Genomic DNA, 24,096 nt, shown 5'->3' on the forward strand with positions numbered 1-24,096 from the left:
CTTACAAATGGCTACATTTGTATATAAATTCACTCCTTAAAAAAAAAGAGAAAAGGAGTTGGCAATAAGATACTCCAAGGAACTGGCCTACTATAAATCTTATTGCTAACACACGATTTTATGGAACAACAACAACAAAATAAAATTGGAATTGCGACCAGCAAATCTAAAAACCCTGTTGTGCAATATTAAGCTGGGTTTTTTTTCTCCAGCTCCCTGTACAACAAAGCACTTGACGCATGATTAACTTCATGAACATTCAGAATGACTTTTGACTTCAAAAATTTAGCACCTTTAAGTTTACCTGCATTCTGAATACTGAGTATTTAAGCACATGCTGATTTCTATGCTGGTGTTTAATTCCTCTCTGTTTGCTACAAAATCCAGCCTACTTAAGAATACCATCGAACAATTCTTCAACTCTGCCAAGTGAATCTGCCTGCTGAGGGATGGGCCGTCTCTAGAGGGGCCAGAACCACTTTTATTATAATCACATAACACAGCAAGGAAGATAGGGGCTTGTTAGGAGAGACCAGGGGAAGTAGGTTGGGCATACAGCAGTACTGCTTTGCCCACGTCCGTGCTGACAAAACTCTGTGATGTAACTTAAAGTCACTCCCTGAGTATTTTTAATCAGGAAAGGGCTGCACAAAGCCAGTTCAAGAAGCTGCATTTGGGTCTCTGTTGACCTCTGCCAAGTCTCTGCTCTTCCCTTGTAGTACAGGCGTGACAGGGTAAAGAACTGATTTTGATTTCTTCCATGTCTAGGATTAAAACCCTGCAGGGCTAGGGACAAATGTTGGTTCTGAGGCTGTACTATCCAAACTTGAGCCTGGTTTAATCAGATTTTGCCAGCCCCTTTCTTCTAGATATCAAATGACAGTTCAGGAGGGGAAATGAAATAGTTTGGAAAGTAGAACACAAAATTACAGTTCATGGTAGGGTTTTTTTCTCATTTTCTTCAGAAATTTTCAAGTCATTCCTATTTCCCTTAGGAAAATAAATACTTATCAGAAGGTATTTAATGAAAGAAAGGAAAAAGCTATTATTGACTTAAAGAAAAAAAGTAGCTGAGAAAATTTAGGTAAACCGTGTCCCGCTGCTGCTGCCAGGCAGAGAAGTTGGCGCTCAGAAGACAGCTCCTTTTGTATGTCAACACTTAGCTATGCATCCTGGCATTCATTATTTAACAGCCTCCATGTGACATATAGCTTTCAGAAACACAATATTCTTCAGCAAGCCAGATAAGAACTCCGCTTCAAAACATTCCCATTGCTAACTGAGCAATGGCTTCGATTCTTACTGATCTGAAACATGACTGTGTGGACATCCCTGTGCACTGTCAGAGCAATGCCAGTGGGCTCGGCTAGAAAGGAAGCTGGTTTCAGAGATAGAAACATCATCTCAGAACTGAGCCATTCTGTGGCACGTTGTCTGAATTTGAGTCAAATTCCTGTTCCCTGTTCTTCTGGCACCCTTGGAAATCTGCCAAAAATAAAAAACAAATGCCAGAGGAAGGGAATGGCCAAAATCCACATGCAAATTTTATAATTAATACCTTAAATCCGAACTTCCAAATCCAAGTGCTTAAAGTTATGTTTTGACAGCCCCGTAAGGAGCAATAAAAGTGACCCAGTTTAGAGTGGCTCTGAGCAGCTGGAGTCCTGTCAGTAGGCCTTGAACATTCACTGTGCTGCTCCAAAGCCTCTCCTTTTCATTTGGGGCCCTGTTCAAAAAGTGGGCATTTGCATGATGGCAAGAAGAAAGCAGAAGGGCCTAAGCAGAACCCAGCACTTTAGGATTTAAAATACATCTATTTTCACTTTCCCAGCATTAAGAGGACTTTATTCTATACCTTTGGGCACCTGCATGCCAGGAGATGAGGGCAAGATGCACAGATGCTGCAAGCCAAAGGAGAAGATAAGCTGGGAAGAATCCAAGCTTCACCCAGGAGCAGAGTGACAGTTCAGTACATTGTGCTTGGGAGGGTGCCAGTCCAAATGATCTCCTACACACTGCCTAGGCTGGAAAGATGAGCCCCCATATTTCTGTAATAGCACAGTTCCAGTTTCTTACCAGTATTGCAACCATTAGAGGAGGCAAAGATCTTGAGTCAGGGAAACTGCTCAGCTGAGGGGTATGGGTAAACGCACAGCTTCTGAAAAATGGGTCCTGTATTTTCTCATAAGAGTAGGACTATATGAGGAGGCAGGGAAAAGGGATTAGAAACTGCCCTGAAGAATAACTTTTACATCCTGTTACCTACAAAACCTGGTCCTGCCAACCATGTACTCCCCCTCCGGGCCCAGAACTATATCAGAGAAGCCAAGCCTTTTTTCCTGTGGGCTTTTACATTCCAAGAGGAAACCAGACCTATTGATTAATTCCTTCTGCTTAATGTGAGGTTTGGGACCAGGTGCAGGTGGGTGAGTAGTAGTTGCTCTCTCTCGAATCATTCTCTACAGGGCTCAAATTGCATCAGTGGGCTTAGCAGCAAATTTCAGTACCTGTTTCTTCTATTAAAAGCCCTTTCACTGTCTACAATACCTCTCCCTCTCCTGCACCCCTCCAACTCTACCATGGAGTTGACTTTTGACTTCTATTTAAAAAAATGCAAATCTTCCCGTATTTCCATCCTCTGGGCTTTTCCTTTTTTTTTTTGGGGGGAGGGGGGGGTATTAAACTTGTCCTCCACATGGGGCAACTCAGACTTGTAAGCAAAGCAACGAGGCTTCTCTGTCACGCTTGGTCTCTGATTTGCTCTGAGTCCTTAGGCTACTTCTCCTCCACTTCCTTACCCATCCTTGTGCCCTCACTACCAGCTGGCACACTGCTAAGGAGAGGCAAATGATACTCAATACAAAATCACAGAGTAATTTCCACAGAGCTATTTCTAGTAGAAAACGGTGTCTAGACTCCTCCGGTTCGGACCAACTGGCAAATTACGTGCCATGTTCTGGGTTGTCCTTGAACAATCGAGCACAAGGGCAATAGGACCTTAAAGCACCAGACCTCTGATTTATGCCCTTAGCTAGTAAGCAATGACAGTAAAACTATCCACACCCTCACCTGTACCAGCATTAAGTCCTTAGGACACCATTTTGCAGGCTGACAGACCTGTGTGCTTATCCAGCAGGCTGATGGCTGTGGCTGGTCATCACCTAAAAGCACAATCTGCCATTCATGTGAATGTTACTTTACTCTAGAAAGATGTAGCCATCTGGGGTTATTCGGTTGCTAGCCTCACCTACGTCTTTGACCAGGGTGAACAAACATATGTCCTTCTGGAGCCTGTAAGTTGATGGCACCAAGGAGCAGAGAAGAGAGATAGTGCTTTATGCTAAGTCAGAGAAAGAGCAGCACCCTCCTGTGCTCATGTATATTTATTGCACTGCAAACTCAGAGCTCTTTTGCCAATAATCAGCACAAATTATTTTTTTGCTGTCTGCCTCCTAGGTCTCTTTCATTGCATCCCCCCTCCAGACTGTTTTCAGGGATGTAGCCTTCCTGCTATACCTCTAAAACATCCCAACTGGCCTGGTTTCTCTGTGGCATTTCCATGCTTGTCAGCATCTGACCTGCTTCCCCCCTATCAGATCCTGCGGCACAGGTGAGAGCTGGCACATCTGCATGGTATTATCTGAATGCTTAAATCTTGTGCAGAGTGTGCTGGCCAGGGCTGCAGAGCAGAGGCCACTTTTGCCTGCAGAGGGAAGGTGGCACATGTACAGGGTAATGCTCTTTTCCTGCAGGTATAAACAAGGCCCATTTTTCTACTGCACAGGCTGCCATCTCGTGGGCATCGTCTGGCACATGCATGTTCCTGGAAATAACAACTCACAAGTGCACATAACAGGGCACTGTCAATATTCTGCTCTGTTGATCTAAGCAGACCACAAACCTTCAGTTCCCTGGCTTTGGAAGATTATAGAGGAGCAGAGATGATGGAGTTGTTCAGCTTGTAACATGGTTGGTGGGATAGATTTTCCATAAAAATAAGAGCTTTAACAGGCAAATCTATAGGTGCCAGTGCCGAATACTAAGGTCAGAAACAGCAAGCTCAGCATACTTCTTACATAAAAGCTAAAACCCCACTGCCTATGTTACTGTATGAGCTCCAGGCTACTGCTGTTCCGTCATTGCTTTGATAGAGTGCAATTAGGCATCCAAAAGTAACAGAAATCTTTGTATTGACTTCAGAAAGTTTTGGCTCTAGTTCAGATTTGAAACAATCAGAGCTAGCTTAAAAATTGCTAATGGACCCTGGTGCTTTCATGAGAACCCTGTCCTTACAGGGGTAAGCTATGCCCTCGGAAAAGAGGGAAGGTCCTGGTATTTTATTACCGATCTTTTAGAATATAGCAACTTGAGTCAGGTTTCACGTTTCCACCTCTTGCATTTTGAGAATTTGCAGTCAAATCAATGTAAATGTGTTCTCTGCTTTTTCAGGCACTTGTTATACAATATTAATCAAAATTTCAGAATTACTGAAAGTTAATTCTGGGCAGATTTGGAGTGGGATATTTAGGGCTTGGGTAAAATTCTTCTAAAATTTGCTAATGCTTATGCTGGATCAGTTTATCACCATTGAATTGATTTTGTACCTACTTTGATGCCACTGGAATTTCCCAACAGTCCAACAGTAAGGGCTTTTCATCATATGGAGATGCTCGGGAAGAGCCACTGTGTTTAAACATATGCTCTTTCTCAAACTGAATTAACTTTTAACCAGAGATAAATCCTAATCTCATAATGTTGTGCCTCTTTTTCAGTAACCCTCAGGTTCAAAACAGTCTACCTGATGAATCTAACTACGTCCGCATTGCATGGCTAAGGTGAAAAGAAAACCACTTTGATTTCAGCACTGTCTAGCTCTGGTCACCAGGAAGAAAAGGAAACTTGATCTCCCCCCATCCTTATCCTCCACCTCCACTTGAAGCTCTCAATTTGCTACACTGCAGTAATCCTTCCATGATAGAAATAGGTATTAGTCTGTGTGGAGAAGCAGTCTAAGCATTTTTACTCCCTTTGGGTCATTTTCCAGTACATTTTCAAGTCAGAATCATCCAACATTTGTCTTGCAAGTTAGAAATGAGACAAAACAGTGTTTAATTTTTTTTTGTTTGTTTCTGGAATATAGTAATTGGAAGGTATAGGGTGGCTTTTCACTTTCCACACTGCCCATGCACAAGGATACACCAGCTGAACCATGACATATCTGTCCCTGAGCCAGGGGTGTTCCAGTTTAAAGAGGATCAGTCACTTCAGGTTAGAGGAGAAGGTGGATTTTCCTGCTTCTAAGAGAATTTCCCTCCCATCTCCCTTTGTTTGTTTGCTACTACTCCAGTACCACCAGAAAGGACTTAATCCTAGGGATTTGATAAAATAACTTCTGACAAATGGAAGACTTCATCTCTGGAATAGACTGGACATTGTACACAGTGACAAGTATTTGAAAATATTTCACAGGTAGAGATATTCCTGCCTTGCCCTTTAAAAGGAAGCCATCTCCCTTTTATGACACACTGAGCAATACACGTGGCATCCTAAATCTGTTTTGTCAACTGAGTCCAGGGTTTTTAAAAATATGCAATAAGATTTTAATACAGCTCATCACATTATACAGAACCAGACATCCTGCTTAGTCTTCAAAGACTTGATATTCCCCATGCACAACCCACGTGGAACTGCTCCTATCTAATTACGTGCAATGACAACCTTCAGTTGGCTCCCTTCCTTTGACACCACAGCAGAGCATTCACTGGCTGAGTCCTGAAGTAGGACGCACAGCTTGCCAGGTCTAAAAACTGCAAGCATTTCTGTTGAGAATGTCTTTGGCTGTCTAACTGCACCGAAAATATACTATTTTAATTTTCTTCCTGGAAAGCTAGTTTTCCCAGTCCTGAAATGCTTGCTTGCAGAAGCAGATTCAATTTCAGCTTCTTGGATAGTTGCAGCAAGCAGTGTCATTTGCGTGTTAGCATTAGAAGGCAGGAATGTATTTTGCTGAAATTCTATCCAGATGGGCTGGTCAAGATGAGTTTCATGTTTCTTTCTGTTAGATAAGCATCATTTTCACTGTACCAGTATTAAAAAGTCCTAGCTAAGGTCAGCAGCATGCTGTGCTATTCACTGTACAATAGCAAGAGGCAAGCTAAATGGTCTGGGGTCTGAGCCAACAAGACACAATGGATGGCAAACTTTTTGCAAACTTTTGCAAAAAGCAAACCTTTCACACTGTGAAACATACTGGGTGACCTAGAGAAAAGGTTTAAGCATGAGTTTCACAGGTTGCTGTTCCCAGAAAGGCTCTCAGGAAAAGTGGAAGATCCCTGGGCATGTTCTAGGTGCAGACTTGTTCATATACTCATCATTACCAGCCTCCTCACCTCCTTCCTGAAAATCCAGACCTTTGCTTAAACTTGCTACAGGAAAACCACAGCTGACTTGAATGACATATGAGGTACGTTGACATACATGTATGTATGTGAGTTAGGAATGGAATAATGTAAACCCAGAGGAAAATCATTCCAACAAATAGAGAAATTCTGCTGCACATAGTCTGCACTGTAGACCCAAGTGGCCTCATTTTGTGGACTAGGTAGTCATGAAGTTGTTTCTAACTGTGAAGGACACAGTTCTAATGCATAACTTTCAAGCTAAATTATTCTGTTGCTCTGACAACATACTGCTCCTCTTCTCAGATGGGAGTGTGCCACATTTGTGTGCCATATTTTTTAATATCTTTTGAAGTTTATTTGGAATAGAGACAGCATAAGATTCAGAGGTTAGTTGGGTCACCTTTTATTCTTCGGGAGAATGGTTTTGTCACTGCCTGTGATCTTCGTATTATTAACGGGACACGAAAGCTGAGAGAGTAGAGACTGGCAGACGTGGAGAGGTGGGTAGGAGGCGTGGAGGAGGTGAATCTGGAATCCCTGCCTATCTTTTTATGCTGGAGGGAATGAGACAGGGAAGCTGGCTGGAGGACAGGCTGTTATCAACTCTCATGATTTCGAGGGTTGCATAATATTTTTTAAATGTAAAGACAAAGCTTTGTGACTCATGTAGTTGCAGAAGACTGAGTGATCTTTTGAAGGCTAAAAAAGGGCAGTATGTCCCCATGTGATGGAGCATGATCAAATAAATCCTACTGAGGACAAGTATCTGGGTATCTTCTTTTGGGTTTAACCATTCCACTTCCTACTTTGTCTCCCAGCAGCAAAGCATAACCTCCTTTTCCAAGCCACTTGAGGCTTTAAGTCCTATTATGCAATGCCTACAGGAGACCTGAGCAGTGCAGAAGAGAGGGCACTGAAGAATTTAAAGCTAAAGGAAATCTAGACAGATGGGCAGCCGACAAGAATAAAGACACATGAATGCCTCAGCCCATGGAAAAGAGATTTTAAACAAGAATTATTCCCTTTCTCCTTAGAATGTCATTCAAAACACTCTATGTCAGTGCAAAGGGATCCCCACACAAGTGTGAAACATAGCTGATTCCAGGGACCAGTGCCATTTCTGGACACTCATGGGCAGCAGGGTACCACCGGTTCTGAAACCTCTCTGCCACAGCCAGATACAGGGGCTATTTAAGACAAACTACTAAAGGTGCACAAGGCTGACAGTGGAGCTACAGTGATGCAGGTTAAGCAAATATTTAGGACCACCCTTGTGCATGTTTAGTCCTGTTGCTTCCTCTGCTGCTGTGTGTTTGTCCATGAATGACTCTGGCCCCTTTGTATTTTTCACAAGCCAACTTTAAATCGCAATTAATAAAGGCATCTGGTTCTTTCAACCATTTCATTTTACTCAGAGGAGGCAGATATGACATACTATCCCTTCCAACAGCTGCTTGGAGAGTCTCTCCGATGAAAGAAAGGGCACAGAAAACACCGCCTAATCAAATTTCTCCTGTAATCTTAGCTCTTGGAGATCTTTGCTCAGCAATGTATAACTGTCATTTTAGCCTACAAGAAACAGACGTCTTCCTCCACCATGGAGTGTCTATAGGCACCCTTGATACCGCATAGCAGACACAGACCTGGGCCATAAAACCCCCACATCAAGTTAATACTGTAACATAACATAATAATGCAGCTGTATTAGCAATGCCCATCTCGCCGATCTAGAAATACTCGCGGCGCTTTCATTTCGTGCCCTGTGGCCAGTCTGTAGCGACGGGACCGTACGAAACCCGGTTAAGCGGGCAGGTTGAGCTGTCCGTGGTTAACTTCAGCGCTGGATTCCGGCACAACCCGGCTCCCTTTTTTTCCGCGCGGATCCAGCTGACGGGCCGCCGCACGACGCTTACAGCCTGCGCTATTCTTTTCGAAACAAGCCACGAGAGGCGCGGGGGGGAAGAGGTGCCCCGTCCCGTCCCCCCGGTGGGCAGAGACCCCCAGCAAGCCCCGGGCTTCACCGGGACGCCGCCCCCCCCCCGCCGCGGCCGAAGCCGGGCCCCGGGCCCCCCGCACGTCCGCGGGGGGCCGCGGGGCGGGGGCGGCGCCTGCGGGCCGCCGCTGCCCGGGGGCGGGCGGGCAGGTCGCTCCCCGCGGCGTCCCTCCCGCGCAGACGGCGCGGCGGCGGCGCGGGCGGCATGTGGGCCGCGGCCCCTCTCCTCCTGCTGCTGCCGGTGCTGTGGCGGCTGTGGCGGCGCGGGGCGGCGCCGCTGGAGCCGGCCGGCCGGGCCGTGCTCATCACCGGCTGCGACAGCGGCTTCGGGCACCTGCTGGCGCTCCGCCTCCACCGCCTCGGCTTCACCGTCTTCGCCGGCTGCCTCTGCCCCGGCGGCGAGGGGGCGAGGCGGCTGCAGCGGGAGGCCGCCGCCGGCGCCGGCCGCCTGCGCGTCCTGCGGCTCGATGTCACCCGCGCCCGCGACGTGCTGGCCGCCAAGGAGCTGGTGCTCAGCCACCTGCCCGAGCGAGGTGAGGCGAGGCGGGCGCGGCGCGGCGCGGCGCGGCGGGGCGGCCCTCGGGACCGGCGGGGCGAGCCCCGCTCTCGGCTACCGGCCGTCAGCGGCCCCCGGCCCCATCCGCCGCCGCACCTGCCGCGCGGCCCGGGCCCGGCGGCTGACGGGCGGGGCGGGGGGCGGCGGGGCCGGCGGAGCCCCGAAACGGCCCCTCGGTTCGCCCGGGGCTCCTGACGGGGAGCTGCCCCAGGAGGTCGGCCGCACCGTCACGGCTTGTGGCTGGGGAGCGCCGTCACTAGCGGTGCTAATTGCTGTGACCGCCATCAGTAATAGCGACGCTGTTTTGCGTTAAAAAAACCGCGTCGGTGCTTGGCGAAGCGTACGCAGACTGGGGGCCTGTCCAAAGATGCCGACGGCAGAGAGTGGGTGCGCTCTTCAGCGTGCCCGGGTGAGCGTCGCCTTTCTTCCAGAAGAGGAAATCCCCGAGTGCGGGGTCCCCGGGATCCCTCTGCAGGTATCCCACAGGAGGAAACTGCAGGGAAAGCGGAGAAGAGCAAGCGTGCACGCATCGGAGGCGGTGGGAAGGTGAGGTATTTCCGGGCATGATTTGTGAAAGGGTGAATAAACGAGGAAATGCAGAGAGGGCAGCTGCCGCACCGAACCAGCTGCTTCTCGGTACAACTTGAGGTTTGTCAAGCTAGTCCCTGGAAGGGTTACTTAAAAAGAAATCTGTCAATTACACACCCTATGGGGAGCGTACACCCAGGGGAATGAATAGCCTTTAGCTTGCAGAATAATTGCAGACAACCTAAATCCTGGGTTATCCCCTCAGAACGTGTGGACAGCACAGGAAATAGGACCGCAGTTACCTCCTTTCCCACTGTGGCTGCAGGGCGAAAGTCACCCAGTGTCATGCTGGGGGATATGCTTGGCTCAGAGCAGGCTTACTCAGGCTCAGAAGTAGGATTCTCTCAGAATTACGGACAAACAGTTCCTGCTCACAGAGGGAATATAAACGGAGAATAAAGCATGCAGAATGACTATGAAATGCAAGGCCTCTGCCTGCCTGGTTCATTAGCATGCTGGGAAGAGGATGAAAGGAGAAGCGAAGTAAGAAAAAGCCTAGACACTGCTCGTTAAGTACGTGTATTTATGGTTGATTGACCTTATCTGATTAAAAGGCAGAGCCTTCCCCTCTCAGGCTCTTTCCCAAGCTGCAGAGACGACGCAGACGGCTCACACAAGCCCTTATAGGCTCAATGGGGACTGGGTCACCTGAAACTCTGGGTTACAGATAATTTATCCTGTAATTCTGGCAGCTTGTGCAAAGGTTGTGTTCGTGCTGTCGTGTAGACTCTGGAGTTCACAGTTCAGCGCTAACTTGCTGGTTGTCCTTCCTGCTCATAGGCGTGTGGACATGCCTTGGGATCAAGGCACATCACACTAGAGATGTCAGGGCTTGCTGGAGGGGCCAGGAAAGACACTTGACCACAGCTGGTGTTGAAATGCGGCATGCACACCTGTGCACAGTGGTTTTCCTGGCTTCTCAGTCAGGCTTTCACACCCATGACACAGGGCTGGGCATGCACAGACAGAGTACACGTTTTATGCAACCTTTTTCCATTGTTGGTCAGCTCTTCTGCTGCAGCATTTTGAGGGTATTCTGCAAAGGCAGAAAAGAAAAAGTAATTTTTATAGAGCCAGATAGCACATATGCCATTTGGGAAAACTTCCAATTATCAAGTAATCTTCCTCCTAACTTTATGAAATAAAAAGGAGTAAAGGAGTTATATTAATGTCTGACGTTAATGGAGTAAATGCCAGAAGTCTTCTTCGTAATTTATAAAATACAGGGGCATAAATATTTTTATCTCAGGTGTAAAGAAACTGTGAGGATACTTTACTTATGTAGAGTCTTTAAGCAAAAGACTTCAGTAGGAGTGTTCCTTCTTGGCACCTCTGAAAATAGAAGCCATGTTTTCTTCAGTATTTTAACTTTATAAAAACAGTTTCAATATAACAATTCAACTGAGGGTTAGCTCTCATATTAACCAATTTATTTGTTAAAGATGGGAATTGTAATTCTTTTACATTTGGGTCAAAGATTGTTTTTAATGAAATTCTTTTTCATTAGGAAAGAGAATTCTGAACCATTTGTAATTGCATTTATGTTCTGAAAGTGCCTAGAAGATGAGAAAAGTATGTGACTGCACAGAACATTTAATCTGCTACCCAAAGGTTCCCAAGGGCTGGGCAGTGGAGCATGTGCCTTGATGTCCCACCAGTTAAGGAACTCTCCGTGGTGAAACCTTAGGACATTTTCCCTAGTGGATCACAGATGGCAGCATCCAGGGCCTACAGCAGAGGACTAACCAAACTGAAAATCAAGTACATGTTGGGACATTTGTAGTAAGGAGAACAAAGAGCAGGTGGTGAGTCCAATAGACTGTTTTAAATAAGCACTGGGCAGAAAAAAATCTGCTTTTGCACAAACAATTCAAACTGATGTAGGAAGCCAGTGGATTGTGCTGAAAGGTTATAGTAGATCATAGATTATCTTACTTAAAAGCTGTGAAAACATCCACCTTTAAATAGTTACTGGCAGTGTTCTGTATGTCATTTTTAGCTTGTAAGTACTGTTGGACAGTTCTGTCTCTGTCTATCGCTCCATCCCCCTCCCTCGGAACAGGATAATTCTATTCAGCAACTCCCTGTGGAAACAGAGAAGAGGCATCTATCTCTGGGAATCACTAGGTGTTCGCTTAGGGATTATTCCCTCTCTTCTCTTGTGCCATTTTTACTATAATCAGTTTCACTCAGGTACCAATGATTTTAAGTACGTCACATCAGTATGCTGGACTTTTAAATTCAGATCACTAAAACACTCCCATATCATTCCAAAAATAGTCACAAGGAAACCATTTCAGCAATCTCCAGGTTTAACGGTAAGCGTGCAAAGGCTATGGATTCCAAATTAAACCTCAGAAGATGTACCAAAAGAGAGAGAAAGCAGTTAAACAACAATTGCTTTTTGCAAGCTGTGTTTAAAGACCTCAGGGTAAATCCTGGTGAAGATTAAATATTTATTCTTTACAGTTACAGTATCATCCTTTCAATGGACTGTGCATCTCAGACAAGTATGGCTTTTTGGCAGATGTGCTGTCTTCCTAGTCATCTTAACCTGACTGATAAGCCAAAATTTTGTCCTTTATCTTAAATCTTTTCTTGTAGTTGATGAAAATACATGTTTTCTTACATTTATTGCGTCTCTATACACTGTTTTCCTCCTTTGAAACTTGCAGAATGCTTGTTTCTGCTTGTATTTCAATAAAGCCTGTTGATCCCGGTCAGCATCACATACTCTTGCTCTAGGCCTGGTATACAGACAAAGTAAGAGAGCCTCTGTCCTGAAGAATGTACAATCTACAACAGAGGGCTCTCCAGACAAGAAGCCAGTGATGAACAGAGGCTCAGAGAGCTCAAGTCCCTCCTGAATCTCGTTCTTTGGCAGATTTTAGTTGCTTCAAACCTAGACCCAAGTTTGAAGAGGCTGCAGTTCTACACTTGTAAAGCCTGTATTTTTCGCCTAGAGACCCAGTGAAAAACCTAACCACTTAATTGTGGACTCCACTGGATGCGAGAGTCACATTCTCCCACTGACTCAGTTCAGTGCATGGAAAGGCATGAGAATTTCCTGGTTCTGGGGAGAATGAGTCCAAGAAGCCTCGCTCAGCAGTTGCTGGTGGCAAGGGAAGTCGAGGAGGAATACTGTGCTCTGGCATTTTCCTGGGCCCAGGATAAGTAAACTTATAGAAGACAAGAAGATAAAAGACTTGTTGCTTTAAGTAGACTATTCAGCATAAAATGTACAAAAAATGTATAAAATCTCAGGAATAAAACACAGTACTCCCTACACCTTCTAGTTACACCATAACCATGAAGTAACTAACCCAAACTCCACCTTGTCTTCTCTCTCTGTTATGCAAGAGTAGAAATCCAAACTACTGGTGACACACCACTTCATAGTTTGTTTCCTTGTAAATGTTTGTTTTATTCTAGACTGTGAAATTATGTCAATCTGAAAAGGATGGCAAATCCATTTCCATGGTATGTAGCTCATTATCTAGAGCTAACTAACTATTCCTCCCTGAAAATCTGCTGGCTCTGATGCCTTTCTTTTTCTTTATTTGTGTTTATGGTTTGTGCACCCATTAAGATGACTTTCTAAAGTATTTAGAGTCCTTTCTTGCTTAGAAAGAAGAAACTTCTTGCACTTGCACATTAAAGCCAATATGAAGTAGACCGGGACTTTGGAGCATGTTGATTTGCAACTCTTTTTAGGCTCTATGGCAAACCTCAGTATTTTTCTGATTCTGTTCTGTTTAAAACAGGAATTTCTCTTCCTTTCCTTGCCTGTTGTGAGTGGGTGACGTAGCTAGCTGGAAGGGAGGGATATTAGTTTTAGTCCTACCTCGTACTCGAAGGTTATTAAGTACTGTCCTCCACTTAATTAAGATTTCCTATTGATGGAATCCACCCAGTAGGCCCATGGTACCATATTTTAGCCCAGACTTCCTATACAAATGGACTCATCCTTGCAGTGGAGACAACTACAGCATAATATTCCAAGCAAAGGATGGTGACTCATGGATGTACGTATCTAAAACTCAAGAGTCTCAGCTGGCCTGCTACCAATGGACATGCTGCATTGCCACAGACAGATTGGTTTGTTCCCTTTCTTCATTTTTCAATAGGAATATGGCAAATCACACTCTCTCTCCTTTGGCTAGTTCCCTTTAGTATTGGATTGGAATCTTTCAGAAAAGAGCCTGTCATTTTTGCATGGGGTCAGGTTTAGATGAGAAACTCCAAAGATCAGCGATACCAAGAATATATGTTCAAGTTTAGAAAATCTGGCTGAATTCAGATATTATCTATGTACGCACCTACATAGAAACGGACTGATTTTCAAAAGGTTTTGCAGGCACACAGCTTGATTGACTTGAATAGGAGGAGGACTTTTAAGAGTTGCTGGAAAAACATCAGGCATCTTTTGGGCCTAAATAAGGATTTTGGATATGTGCCTTTTGGTCAACATGTCTTGAGGTAGAAATTAACTGGGAGGTTATGCGAGAGCTAGTGTTCTTCTGAAAGCCTCCCTAATCTTAAGTTAAGTTTCCTAAAGTGATTCTTTAGATCCCTGGCTATATCTTTTAATCTTTGTCCTCGGGATCCATTTTCCCAACACAGGGATCAGTGAAAGTCTCTTCGACGTCCAGTTCTGCTTCCAGTTTACTTATTCCCTGCCTGCTATAGCATAGTCTAACACCCCTCTTCCTAAACTGTGCTGGGACTGAGTTTTGTTTTGACAGTCTGAGTAATTTTTCCCTTCCAGATCAAACAGCTGCTTTTTCCTAATGTGTCTGTGCATGGACACTCTGAGGAAATGCGATGTCTCTCTCCTTCAGCTGTTTGATTCTTAATTGTGCCTTGTCCTTCTAGATTTCCATCTAAGGACTATATTTCTCAGGCTACCTGAGCTGCATTTGTCTAAGCAAATATACAGTATATTTTGTATACATGTTTATAGCATTAATTTTTACCACAAACATTTCAGGAAAGGAAGACCAAAGCAGATTCAAAGTACCCTGAATACATAGCTGGCCAGGTTGTTTCTCAGGAGGTAGGAAATTTTCTGAAAAAGTGGCATAAGGAAATAATGAAGTGTTTGTTATTTGGGTAGAATTTTGCAAATAGATTCAACTAAACAAAGCGGCAAGAAAATTTTGGGAAAATATCAGAACTTTTCCCATTTGGGAATGCCAAAATATTCTAAGACACAGTATGTTTCACTTAAGGGCAAAAAAATGTTTTGAGCAGACCCTGAGCAAAATCTCTTTTTATGTTTTACTTAATCTTCTTCTTCAGAAAAGTCGGTTTCAGTTTAACTCAAGCCAGTTTTTTCTCCTCTTGACTTTTGATTTGGCCACTACACAGAAAGAAGGAGCCATTATTCTGTGGACTCTGCCTGTTTATACACACAGGCTGCCCTCACCACTAACCACCTGGAGTCTTTGAAGTGCATGAGGTAAATGGCTGGAGAGAAAACTTAAGCCTTGCAAGCTAAATTCTGTGTTTCACAGTTTAGAGAAAGAGGAAGAAAATAAACTGTCTGAAGTTTAATGGCTGCATTTCTGAAGCCCTAATGAATTCAGGGATATGTAGGTCAAGTGTTCTTGCTGTGCTGTGCAGGATGCAGCGGTAGAAGCAAAATGACTTTTTTTGGTTTTGTTTTTAATTAGAAAAGGTAAAACTGAGAAGATCAGGGAACAGCTTTTACAGTGATTCCAGGGTTTGGTTTGTGTTGTATTAGAGTTAGCTTATGTGAAAACAAACCTGAGTAGAGAGACCTCCAGCCTTAAGTAGAAACAGATGGGGTGTGCAGTTACTCAGTCCATCTGCAGATCATGTGCAAATACAAAAATGTTGATAATTAGCTTTTACAGAGGACTCTCTAATCCATTGATCTTGAAGCATTTTACTGGGAGGTCAGTCCCATGGGGCTAGTTCTATTTTAAGAAGGAGAAATAAAGCCACAGACTGGTGGAAAGGCCTGGAACAACAGGGTAATGACAGGGGGAAGAAGGAAGTCTAGGATGCCCAGTTCCACTCGCCAATTTTCTGGTCCATTTCCTCTCCTCTGTCTGCTAACATTTGGGGCAGTGGAAAAGAGGTGAGTACACAGGAAACTGCTGCACTACTAGAAGAGCAGTCAGTCTGTATCTAAAGTTATAAGAGAGGTCCAGCGTCAAGGATTGCTGTGTGACAGACTGCTGAATAATGATTTATTCTCTTTGGAGGACAGAGTTATCCAAGTTCTGTGTGGTAAATTCCTATTCTGAGTGTTTTGCTCTGCAAATGAGACATTCACTGAAAGAACTTTGTTTCTTTCTCTGTTTAAACACCAATTTCATTACATAATACAAGTAGTGTGTATATATATATATATATATGTTAGGAAAGCTTTACGAACTAATTCAAAAAATGGTCTATTTCAGCTTTAACTATTGTTGTGAATGAAATCCTGTATTAGAAGTTCTTGGCAGGGCTCTGGAAGGACCAAGATACCATGAAATCATTGCAGTAGCTTTGTCAGAGAAGATCAGAAAGAAAAGGGTTCAGCCCAAGGGTTTCTGCAGCACCTTCACCAGGGTGACCAAAGGTCCCCTGGGAATATCTTTGCCATCATGGATACAGGAGGCTACAGCTGGGTTGGCATCACACCCATGCCCCAGACTGTGTCCAGAGGAAGGAAGAGAGGCACTGTTACCCACTCTGCCTCACCAGAAACCTAGGCTTGGAGATCCTGTAGAAGGCATGACAAAACAATCATTTGTGTCAGACACATACAAGAATTCTTTAAAAAAAAAAGCATAAGCAGAATTGTCAAGGCTGGCAGAACTAGGCTGCGAACTTAGCTATTTCAGTGCAAGTCAGACTACCCCTGTGTACTTCTTAGTTACACTGCTGGTCACCCTAGAAATACTCTCAGTCAGGATTTGAGGTGAGAAACAAATGTTTTCAAAAGTGCTATGCCACTCACTGCTTTAACGTATATCTACAGATATGCATTATGAAAGCAAGAACAAGTCAGCATGGCTTAATCAGCATTTAGTCAGCATGTCAGCTCCAAACTGTGAGCTCTCTACACTTCAATGAAAAAGCATTTTGAACAGTCGAGGTTATTAGCACTGCGCAGTGCTCACACAAAGTGTTCTGTGGCTTTGGGCTAAAGGGTTTGCACATTCTGGCAGAGAGTTGTGTCAGAACAAGCTTTGCTGCTGATAAATTTCTGCTTGTTAATGCTGGAATCTTACTGCATTTCAGGGGGCTGGGCTTCTTAGCACCAAAACCTGTTGTTATGCGGGGAGTAGAGTTGTCCAAGAGTACAAAATATATAAAAAAATACTGTAGCCACTAACCTTACTTGGTTACTTTACCCAATGCTGCACCCATGTACCCGATTCTGGCTGATTTCAGGAGGAACTGAAGCTCAAATCCTGGAAAAGGAGCCAAGACTTAGGCTCCTAAATTAGTCAGGCACTTTGAAAATATTACCCCTCAGCCTTTAGACTGCTTAATATAATTTTCACAAAGCTGCTCATAGCACACAGTGGGATTAAAGTAATTAAAATATCATGGTACACCACATCAGCAGTAAGATGTAGTCTCCCTGATCATGTTATTCATAAATAACTTAAGACAACTATAAAGTGAGTGATTATTAAATAGCTCTGAGACTTATATAGTCCAGATAATGGCCATGATTACATTCCTTCATTAAACAAAGCATGCCTGCAATTATAAGCAGAAAAGACAAAAAGATAACACAACAAAAATGTCGTTTCTGAGGGTCCAAATCACTGGTGTTGTTCTGTCACCTAATGGTGGTTGTTTTGCAGTGAAAGATGCTTGTTCAGACATTTCTTTTCCATAGGTTTCTGGGGACTTGTCAACAATGCAGGAATATCAACATTTGGTGAGACAGGGTGGCTGTCTATGGAGAAATATGAAAAATTTGCAGATGTGAATCTCCTTGGGAGCATCAGGACAACCCTGGCATTTCTGCCCCTTCTAAGGAAATACAAGGGTAATGCTAATCCACTGTTATTTAGAGTTGTAGAATAATTAGCTTACTATAATCAGGGTAATGTAGCATCTATAAAAGAAGCTTTAATTGTGTCTCATTGAACTGAAATGACAGCCTCCTTCTGTGTGGCCTGAAAGAGCAACTTGATCCTGAAAAGAGGGTAAAGTCGTAAGAGGAAAAAAATACCCTTAGAGATTCTGTCTTTACAATACATAGAAAAAACTATTTACAAATAATGAATTATCTCAGTGTTTGACTCAAAAAAGAGAGGAAAAAAATGCTTACAGTAGATCATTAAGCCCAGGCAAGAATTTCTAAGGACTGACAATCAGAAAACACAAAGATCCAATAAAGTCCTGCTTAACTTATTATTTAGGCTTTACTATTTTACTGTTTGGCAATTAGGAGAGGAAGGATGACCCTACAGAGGTGAACTAGAGACATCCAGCTTCCAGTTCCAGGCGTAGCAAGATCCTCTCTATGACCTTGGGCAAGAAACTTCAAGTATGTGAAACAGTGCCATACAGAGCCGTGGGTATCCAATAGGATAAATGCATTTGCATGGACTTCCATAAGTGTGGGCTTTATCCTTTCTTCTGAGAAGAAATGGTTCAAATAGCTCTCTACAGCATTGCAGCATGTCTCAATTGCTTTGCAGTTTGTTCCCTACCTGTCCCCATCTGTATCTGGGAAAAAAAACACAACCTTTTCCTTTCTCCCTGTTTTGCTTAGCTTGTCTATTTAAGTTGTAAGCTCTTTAAGGTGAGGATTTGTTCTGTATGTATACAGCATCAAGCACAGTAAGGGCTAGGTTTCATCTGGAAGCCCCAGATGTCACTGTTACACAAAATGTTGGTAAGATAAAAGCATCCCCTTTTTGGCTACTCTGCTTCTTTCTGCTTGGTTGCCTTCGGTTGATGATATTTTGATGCAAGAAGAAAGAAACTTTTAAATACTGCAAGCTGGATGTGTTTTTGTGAAAGAATGTGCTATTGTGTATACTCAGTGAAACAATGGATGTGTTATGTGGCCATTACATGGGAAGGCATCACTTTTTTTCTGTGCTCTCCTACTTACTACTAAAACTGTGATGCTGATCCACCAGAAGCACTTGTCTGACTTCAGGAATTGCAAGGGGTTACTAAGTGAAAGGGACTAATTGTGTGTATGATATTAAGCACATACATAAACTTTTAGAAGATTTGGGTCTGAATGGCTGCCCATATGTAGTACCTTATCTCAAAAGAGTGCTCTGCATCTTACTCCTGGCTGTCAATGCTACCTTGCCTACACTCCATTTTCAAGTCCCATCTATGTACGAGAGGAGGCCAGGGACCTTCTAGGAAGAATCCTAGGTTTCCTGTCTCCTTCCTTGCAGGAACAGTCAGGACAGCTAAAGCTCATGGTTTTGGGAGCAGCAAGTGGCTTCTCCAAATGAAAAGCTTGAATGATGGATGTTAGAGCATTCATCTGGGAAAGCTGGGTTTCAATTACCTTAGGCAAAGAGAGAAATTAGATGATGTGTCATCTAACTTCTACCATCACTTACCCAGTAGCTGTGTTCTGAAGGAAGGGGCTTACTGCCATTTTAGGATGAGCACCTGTTCCAAGAAAAACTTCAAGATTCTTAATACTTGTAAAGGGAAGTATTGCCCTCCAGCCTAGAATTTAAGCATCCTACTTTGGGAGGAGCAACGTTTCCCCATAACTTTTCCAGCTGGTCAGCTGATGTAGCATCTTGATCAGCAAGCTGGTAGTTGTTCCTCTGTTACTGTATATACAATTATATTCCAGATGCTGTGTAGGAAGGCAGGGAACCTAATTCAGAATGACAGATTTCACTGCATTCCCGTGATACTCTTTTGATACCATACAAGCCTATCCCATTTGGTCAGATCTGGGGCCCAGACGTTATCTGCATCTGTGGCAGCAATAGGAGTGCAATTATGTTCTCTGTATTGTTAGTGACGAGGCCACTTCTCTCTCTTACCTCTGGTATTTATATATCCACATTCACACATTTCTTACTCTATGGTATGACTATGTGATAGAAGTTTACAAGTAACCAATGGAAATGAATGACAGCCCAGTGCCTCAAATCAGAAATCTCTGCTACTTAAGGCATGCCTGCTTTCTGCAAGAGTTATAAAGGGCAAGAAAGCAGCACAGATCAGGGAAATCACAGCAAGGCAGTGTAAGGCTGCACACATTTTGTCAAGTCACCTTTCCCTGGTGAATTTTATGACTGTACAGTCTGATTATGACTTTAGATGCACAGTTGTAAGCCAGGTCTCAGTGCAGAGACATCATCAGTGCAGAAAAAAATGCTATTAGTAGTCATATATCCACTGCAGGGAAAATCATCTGCTCCTCTCCTCTGCAGTCCTTCTCCTATTACTAGCATAGTCTTTTATTACTATTTTTCAGTCTAAAGTTTTTAGAGGACTGCTTTGTTTCCATCTCTTTCATCCTGTCTCAGACTCAGAAGGAATAAGCAGCACATTGGGAGTGTGTTATGCTTTGTACAGTCCAGTATCTGTCACTAGATGGAAGGAATAGTTTTCTGTGAAGTTCTCTGCTTAACAGAGCTGAGTGCACTTCTGTGCTGGGACTGCACACTTACACAGCCCACCTTTGTCATACTATGTAGTAAAACAGCATTATGCTAAATACCATGTTATTAGCAGTTCAGAAGACTCAGATAAATCTATTCTGTTAAAGACTGAGAGTGAACTTATGTTATTTGCACTATTTTCTTTCCAGGACGTATTGTTTTCATGTCCAGCATTATTGCCTATTTTTCTCTGGGAAATGGCATTTATTCCATGACCAAGGCAGCTATTGAAAAATTCTGTGATGCTCTAAGACTGGAAATGAAGAAGTTCGGTGTGCGGGTAAGTGATGTAACAAGTAGCTGTTGTATGAAACTTCCTGCTATTTCTAACATTGATCTTCATATGAGAAAGAGAGAAGTTTCACTCCTGAAATGCAGCTTTTTGTGGGGAAAGAAGCAAGTGACTTGCACAAAGAATACCAGACAACAGTGTGGGGGTGGAAATATTGGCCAAGGGAAGACGAACAAGTATATACAAAATAATATCTACTCTTGTGCAAAGTAAGCTCCATGCATCCAAATGACAAAGATAAAGATCAGAGCTGAATCCATGGGTGCTGCTTCCCCTTGGAAAGAGGTGGTTTCTCTGTGGCTAATCAGTCAGCTGGAAGTCACTGGGAACAGCAGACGTGGGTGCTGTTTGCAGTTCTGAGAAGCTGTAGGATAGCATGTCTTCTCTTTGTGCCGACACTGCAACTTCCACCCGTTCTCCACATCCTCTACAGTGGAGAAACTTCCTGAGACAGGCATGCCTGGGCAGTGCCATGCTCTGTGAAGAGCTCATCACAGTACCAAGTAACTGAAACTTTCTCTGGTGTGGCTGTGGGAGCAAAGAGCCCAGACGCTGAGTGCTGTGCAGCAAGAAGGAAGGCTTGTCACCTACCTGAGAGGTTCTTTCTTCCTCTTATCTCACAACATCAGTGCTTAAAAGCTCCTTTCTTTTTGTGGGAAGAGCTACACTGCAAGAGACAGTATCTTGCAGAGTAATTATGTTTTTATTCCCTTAACCTAAGAGGCTCTAAGAGTGCTCTTAGTGCCCTGTCTAAGCAACACTGATAGTCAAACCTGAAGCTTAGATCACTAAGTGGCTTCACTAGGTTTTTTCCTTGGAGTCACTCCACTGCTGAAACACTCCTCTCGAACACTAGAAGTCTTCCCTAGAGGATTTACATAGGTGCACTCTTTACATACACAGATGTACAGCATTGTTCGTAAGCTTTGCGTTGGAAGAAATTACAGCTATGCATCTATTAACTACCCCTCTTGGATAAATATAAAATGATATAAAATGCAAGTGATTTTACACATCCTAATACCACACAGCATGATGAGGATTTCAACCGATTAGCTGAGGATAATCTCAAATGCATGGAAGAGCTTAGTTTAACAGGTTAGCTACTCTGGTCATTTTGGGATTTTTTCCCCCCACCCCTGGAATAGCCCCAGCACAAAATACAGTGAGCCAGGCTGACAAATATTTCCAGAATATCTGTAAGAGTTATTTTTCTGTTTCTCACTGTATGCAAGACACTGGCTGGCATTTGCCTGAGAACCTACCCTGCAGAGAACCTGCAGAATACATGGTCCCTCTTCCCTGTGCTCTCCTCCCCTGCTCTGTTGTTCCCTTTGTCCTTTCAGCAGAGTCATCCAGAGGTGGCAAGGAACAGATGGAGCTATGGCTCTGTCCCACTGAACTCTGGCCAGGCAAGCTGGCTGCCTAAAGGAAACAAAGTATGTGTCTGCCATTAGAAAGGCTACAGAAAATCAAGGAAGGGAAAAAAAAAAGTATCATCCCTCCTTCTTTCCTAGCCAACTCCAAAACCCAAAGTTTTCAAAACCCCTTTGTTTAAAATAAATGTGGGAAGTTTACTATTGGCATTAGTTTGGTTAATACTAAACACTTTTGAAAATAGCACCCAAAGGGAGGGCTCCCAAAGATGCCCTGTGACAAAGCTACCTGAGATAGCATAAGATGCCCCCAGCTATGCATGCTGTTTCTCTGATGGAGCTTAGCTGCATCCCTTCCTGCTCCCCACATGTAGCGCCCGCACCTCAAGCCCTCCGGTATGCAGTGTGCCGATTGCCACGCAGGCCAAGAGGCAAGCATGTACTGGTACTGACACACAGGTGGTAGCCTCTGGTAGACGGGCTGGGTGGCAGATTGGAGACATTAAGGTTTTGTATTATCACAGACTTTGCAGAGAACGCCTCTCAGATCTGCAGGTCTCTTACACAGCTCAGCACTGTTTTTCCTCATCTTGTGTTGTAGTCTTTAGAAATCAGGTCAGTTAAATGCCATAGAGTTTTTAATGTTGCATATCTACAAATAGTTTTAATGAGCCCACTGCTAACTGAGGAAAAGCGTGCATACTGCGAGTGCTCAGCCTGCTCTGAAATTCCCCAGAAGCCTCAGAAGTTAGCAGAACAGCAGCAACAACACATGCAAAGAAGAACAGGCAGAGCAGCAAAAGATTTGCATGCTTTCAATTTAAATCTACATGTGCAGAAGCCTGTGGAAATTTGCTAATGACTTCAGCGAGCGCTAAACCAGGACCTTTGGTCCCCTCTGTACTTAGCTGACAACACCTGTTTTCCTTTTAATTACACCTACTTGAGGGAAACCGCACTTCTTTCCCCAGGACCTTCTAATTTTCTTTGACATTCTCCTTTTGTCCCAAATTGGGGCAAAAAATTACCAGGTGCAAGATTCGCCACTGAGTGAAAAATCCTAAGTACTCCACTTTGGAGACATCAAAGTCATACTGAAATGCTTTGTCTCAGTATTGTCAAAACATTTATACCATTAAGCATTCTATAAAAATCAAAGATGCACTATTGTATTCTATGAAGGTATGCTGAGTAGTCAAAACACGAACATTATCATCAGAGCAAAATGAGGAAGTCAGAATAAAGCACCTCTGCAATCTTAAACATTTCACAGGAGTATATTTCATTTCAGTCAAGTTTTCAAGGTTAAAATTTCAACAAAGCAGCATTTTCTGGAAGAAATCTGTCTGCAGAAAGCTTTTGATCTGTTTTACTGACTATAGTATTTAATTGAATTCAGAATGACTGATTGCATCTTGATAAGTTTTACATCTTGCTTTTAGGTCTGTATTATTCAGCCAGGAAATTATGCACGCTCTACAAAAATTCAGCCACCAGTCAGTGCCGAAGAGATTTGGAATGAACTCAGTGAAGAGGAAAAGGCAGTTTACAATAAAGAGTATGTTCAAGAGCGGGCAAACTTTTTCAACAGCATACTCAGTGAGGGAAGCACAAATGGCAATGAAGTTGTAGATGCTATGGTAGATGCTTTAACATCTCCTGCACCCAAGGCACGTTACATGGTAGCAAAGCTGAAGGAAAAAGCACTGGTGTTTGTGTGTGCTTTATTCCCAACCGTTGTGATGGATTCCGTTTTGTCTTACGCTCTGAGTAAAGTAAAACTTGCATAGCCTGTGTTGGTACTGTTCAGTGACTCAAGCTGGGCAGTTTTTTACACTGTGAAAGCCAGGGCTCAATCTAATGCCCTTAAGAAATACCAAGTTACTGTGTCAGAGACATGATGGAGACAAAATGGAGCATATCCCACAGGGCAACCGCACAGCTGAAATCATTACAGCAGAGATGAAAATACCTTATTTGTAGGAACCTGAGTAGTAATTTATTAGGGGGTGATGGGAAGAGGTTAATGGAAAAGTTAGGAATGAACGATAGACCTTGAAATACTTTGAAGTTAAGTGACTGTAAATAGGAAGAGTCAAATAATAAAGTTGTAATATGGAAACAGTGTCTTGGCTAACTACAGTTCAGCACTTTTTCAGGTGTTCTGGATAATTCTGTAACAAAGCCAATATGTCATGGACTTTAGAAAATAAGTAGCATATTCCATTTACAAATGAGTATTCAATCCTAAAT

General features: G+C 43.6%; 1 protein-coding gene across 2 annotated transcripts; it reads left to right on the forward strand.

Moving 5' to 3' along the window:
* Nucleotides 1–8,547: 8,547 nt before the first annotated feature.
* On the forward strand, nt 8,548–24,096 carry LOC142034359 (D-beta-hydroxybutyrate dehydrogenase, mitochondrial-like). 2 transcript variants are annotated; one of them, XM_075035455.1, is made up of 4 exons: nt 8,548–8,927; nt 17,409–17,561; nt 20,325–20,455; nt 23,286–24,096. In XM_075035455.1, the coding sequence occupies exons 1-4, from the start codon at nt 8,600–8,602 to the stop codon at nt 23,631–23,633; spliced, it is 960 nt and encodes a 319-aa protein (XP_074891556.1). In that variant the 5' UTR covers nt 8,548–8,599; the 3' UTR covers nt 23,634–24,096. The 2 variants fall into 2 exon arrangements, with proteins under 2 accessions (XP_074891556.1, XP_074891558.1); XM_075035457.1 differs by lacking the exon at nt 17,409–17,561 and having other exon boundaries at nt 8,550–8,927.

This window comes from Buteo buteo, chromosome 9 (assembly GCF_964188355.1).
Source record: "Buteo buteo chromosome 9, bButBut1.hap1.1, whole genome shotgun sequence".
Lineage (NCBI taxonomy): Eukaryota > Metazoa > Chordata > Aves > Accipitriformes > Accipitridae > Buteo > Buteo buteo.

Bases quoted from the DNA above. Each gene is read 5' to 3' on its own strand.
- LOC142034359 (XM_075035455.1), top strand. From the start codon at position 8,600: ATGTGGGCCGCGGCCCCTCTCCTCCTGCTGCTGCCGGTGCTGTGGCGG. The intron at 8,928-17,408 runs GTGAGGCGAGGC...TCTTTTCCATAG, and splicing joins CAGCCACCTGCCCGAGCGAG to GTTTCTGGGGACTTGTCAAC. The intron at 20,456-23,285 runs GTAAGTGATGTA...TCTTGCTTTTAG, and splicing joins TGAAGAAGTTCGGTGTGCGG to GTCTGTATTATTCAGCCAGG.